Consider the following 2993-nt stretch of genomic DNA (forward strand, 5'->3'; position numbering starts at 1 on the left):
TCAAACCGCAGATTCCGGCTTCGCCGGCGTAGGTGGGTTGCCAGCACTCAGAACACCATTGCTGCCGTTGTTGCTCGACCCAGCAGCATGCGGGCTTCCCTTCACCACAGCACTAGCTCGTTTCTCATCATCGTCATCATCGTAGTTTTCGTCCACGTCCATCTTCCGCGCCGCAGGCTCATGTGCAGGCGCCTGTTCGCCGCGCGCGGGCTCCTCCTTCACCTGAACCTGAGCGGAAGAGGGTCCGGATGGCGGTCCGTTAGAAGGTGCAGCAGAGCTTTCGGCCATAGGAGGGAGACTGGGGCCAGACGGGTGAGGGGGCATGTGCTGGATAGAAGGCAACGTAGGAGGGTGGTGGGCCGCCTCAGACGGATGGTAGTTCTCGTTGACGCGGCGCTGGTCCTCACGGCGGATTTCCGAAGAACTGCGTCGCTGCATCTCCCCGGGGGAGGGCATACGGTTGGGGGGAGTGACACGACGAGACAGCTGGTCGTCGAGGCGAGCACGGCTCTCTTCATTGGCGATCTTCTTGGCTGGTCCGGCTTCCGCCTCCCACTCTCGGCCGCGCTTCATGGCTGAACCAGGACGTTCTTCACGCTCGCGAGCGGCAGCCTCAGCAGCACTGATAGCAGAGGCCGGAGGAGGAGCACCGCCAGCAATGCCGGCAGGGAGACTAGGGCCGTGGTGATACTGCTGGTGCGGGTAAGTAGAGCCGGGCGATGAAGGCCGTTCATCACGCAGAGGCCGAACCTCCGTGGGCGGGGTGAACGGGCGGTGGTAGGGAGGCAGAGCGTTAGCTGACGCAGGGCCATTTGGACCACCCGGACCAGCGGGGGGACCGGGAGGAGCAGGCGGCAAGGGACCACGAGTAGCTGGCGAGAAGGCCGTCGCGGCAGCAGCACGATCGAGGGCGTTAGGTGGGGGGTTGGCAAGCTGAAGGCCATGGGGCTGTCCGTAAACACCCGGGCCGGTAAGGGTAGTCTTCGGGGAGCGGGTTGGCTGCGCACGCATAGCATCGGGGAAGCCTCTTCCGGGTTCTTGTCGCGGGCTTGGTTGCTGTAGAGAGGCGGGAGCACGGACGGCGTCACGGTGATCAAAACCATTGGCGGCTTGTGCCTGTGCCTGTGACTGGAGTTCATTGATGCCACGGTTCCAGTCAGCTATCTGTCTTGGTGGAGCGGGAGCCTGCGGGGGTGGACCACCGGTTGGCGCTGGTGCACCCCATTGAGGCGCCGGAGGCGCTCCTACGCCAGGAGCTTGATAAGCCTGGGGATGGACATCCTGCGGTTGAGGAGCGGGAGCGTTGCCCTGACTGGAACCGGACAATTGGCTTTGAAGGAGTTGCAGGCGCGCTTTGATATGGACATTGGTCGGATCGAGATCCGCAGCCCGACCGTACGCATCAAGTGCGTCCGCAATCTGGTTGTTGCAAGACTCGTACTGCCCACACGTTAGCGTTTCCACCGAACGGCTCACATCGGGCGTGAACACTCACCAGAGTTCCCAGATCGTACCACACTTCGGAAATGTAGGGATTCAAACGAATAGCACGAGAATAGGCATCCAACGCATCGCGGTACTGATTGATCTGGTAATAGAGCACACCAATCGAGCACCAGAAAGTCGGATTCCGACCGTCGCGGTAAACGGCTTGCTGATACGCTTCATAGGCCTTGGGGTACTTGGCTTGCGACATGTAGCAGCGACCGAGAAGATACCAGCTTTGGGCATCGCTGTTGTCTGATGGGATATGAGCGGAAGGAATGCGTACACCGATGCAAAGGACCTACCTGCGCTGACAGACTTCTCGAGGAACTCAATGGCCTTCTCCTGGCTAGTGTAGTTGTTGCTCTGTTGATGGAACAGCCATCCAAGCTGTTGCAGAACCTTCGCGTGGTTGGGATCACGATCCAGGACCCGCCGGTACGCTTGCTGCGCAGCTTCGAACTGCAAACTCGTTAGTCATCATCATCGTCACTCTTCTCGGTGTTGAGAAAGACCATACATCCTTCTGCTGCTCATGGACATGGCCGATCTGGAACCAGATGTCCTCTTCCGTCAACGGGCGAGGGGGGTCGGCAACGATGTATTTGAAACACTGATTGAATCAGCACAAGAACGAGACGGTATAGTAACCTTCTGAACATACCTCCAAACTCTGAGTGAATTTCTGCTGCTGCTTGTATATTATTCCCAGTCTGAAGTAGATCTCATTGGCCTTTTCAAAATCAGGGGCCATGCGCATGACCTGGGAAAAGGCCTCTTCGGCGTGATCGAGAGAGCCATAGCGATCGTAAAGGATACCGATGCCATACCACAGCTTGGGCTCCTAGAAGATAAGAAACGTTAGCCATTGCTCCCGAACATCATCTGTGCAATTTCACTAACCTTGGGATCGCGCAAGTGGTACAGAGCCTGTTGGTAAGAGGTATACGCCTCTTGCAGATTATCCATCATCAGATGACAATGACCTAAGAAGCGACTGTTGTTAGCACACCAAAAAAATGTAAATGATACCAAGATTAAATACCTAAACTGCCCCAAGTTTCTCCACTTGTCGGATCCAACTTGAGAATATTCTGCAGATACTCAATCGCCTTGGGAAATTGTTCCTTTGTCCGCAGAATACACGAGATCGCGTTCATCGCAGGGATTGACCACTGGTTGTGCCTTAAAGCTTGCTCGTATGCGTTCATTGCACCATCCAAGTCGCCGATCATTTCGGTAAGGTTTCCTGTGCGAAAACGGTCAGCAGCCGTCGCTTTGCTGAACGGTCGGCGCGTTCTGCTATCGAGACGCAGATGAGCCATTAACTTACCGATTTGAAGCCAAACCTGCTCGTTGAGTGCGGCGATCTTCTGAGCAGTGCTCAGAGGAGGACCTTTCTGGCTTTGAGTCTGCAGCGGCATGTGGCCATTAACCTGGGGGTGAGCTGCGAGATGGCCATGGTGAGGAGTGACGCCCCCCGTGGGAGACGGTTGGGTATGAGCCAT

The 2993-nt window shown here is 56.9% G+C and overlaps 1 protein-coding gene across 1 annotated transcript; it reads right to left on the minus strand.

Moving 5' to 3' along the window:
• cyc8 (putative transcriptional corepressor Cyc8) lies at window positions 1-2993 on the minus strand (the record flags this gene model as incomplete). Its single annotated transcript, XM_041686096.1, has 8 exons — window positions 1-1440; window positions 1496-1740; window positions 1791-1947; window positions 2006-2098; window positions 2150-2329; window positions 2389-2471; window positions 2531-2734; window positions 2819-2993. 8 exons carry the CDS (start codon window positions 2991-2993, stop codon window positions 1-3), a joined length of 2577 nt encoding a protein of 858 aa, XP_041540115.1.

Source organism: Aspergillus luchuensis, chromosome 2 (assembly GCF_016861625.1).
Source record: "Aspergillus luchuensis IFO 4308 DNA, chromosome 2, nearly complete sequence".
Classification (NCBI taxonomy): Eukaryota; Fungi; Ascomycota; class Eurotiomycetes; order Eurotiales; family Aspergillaceae; genus Aspergillus; species Aspergillus luchuensis.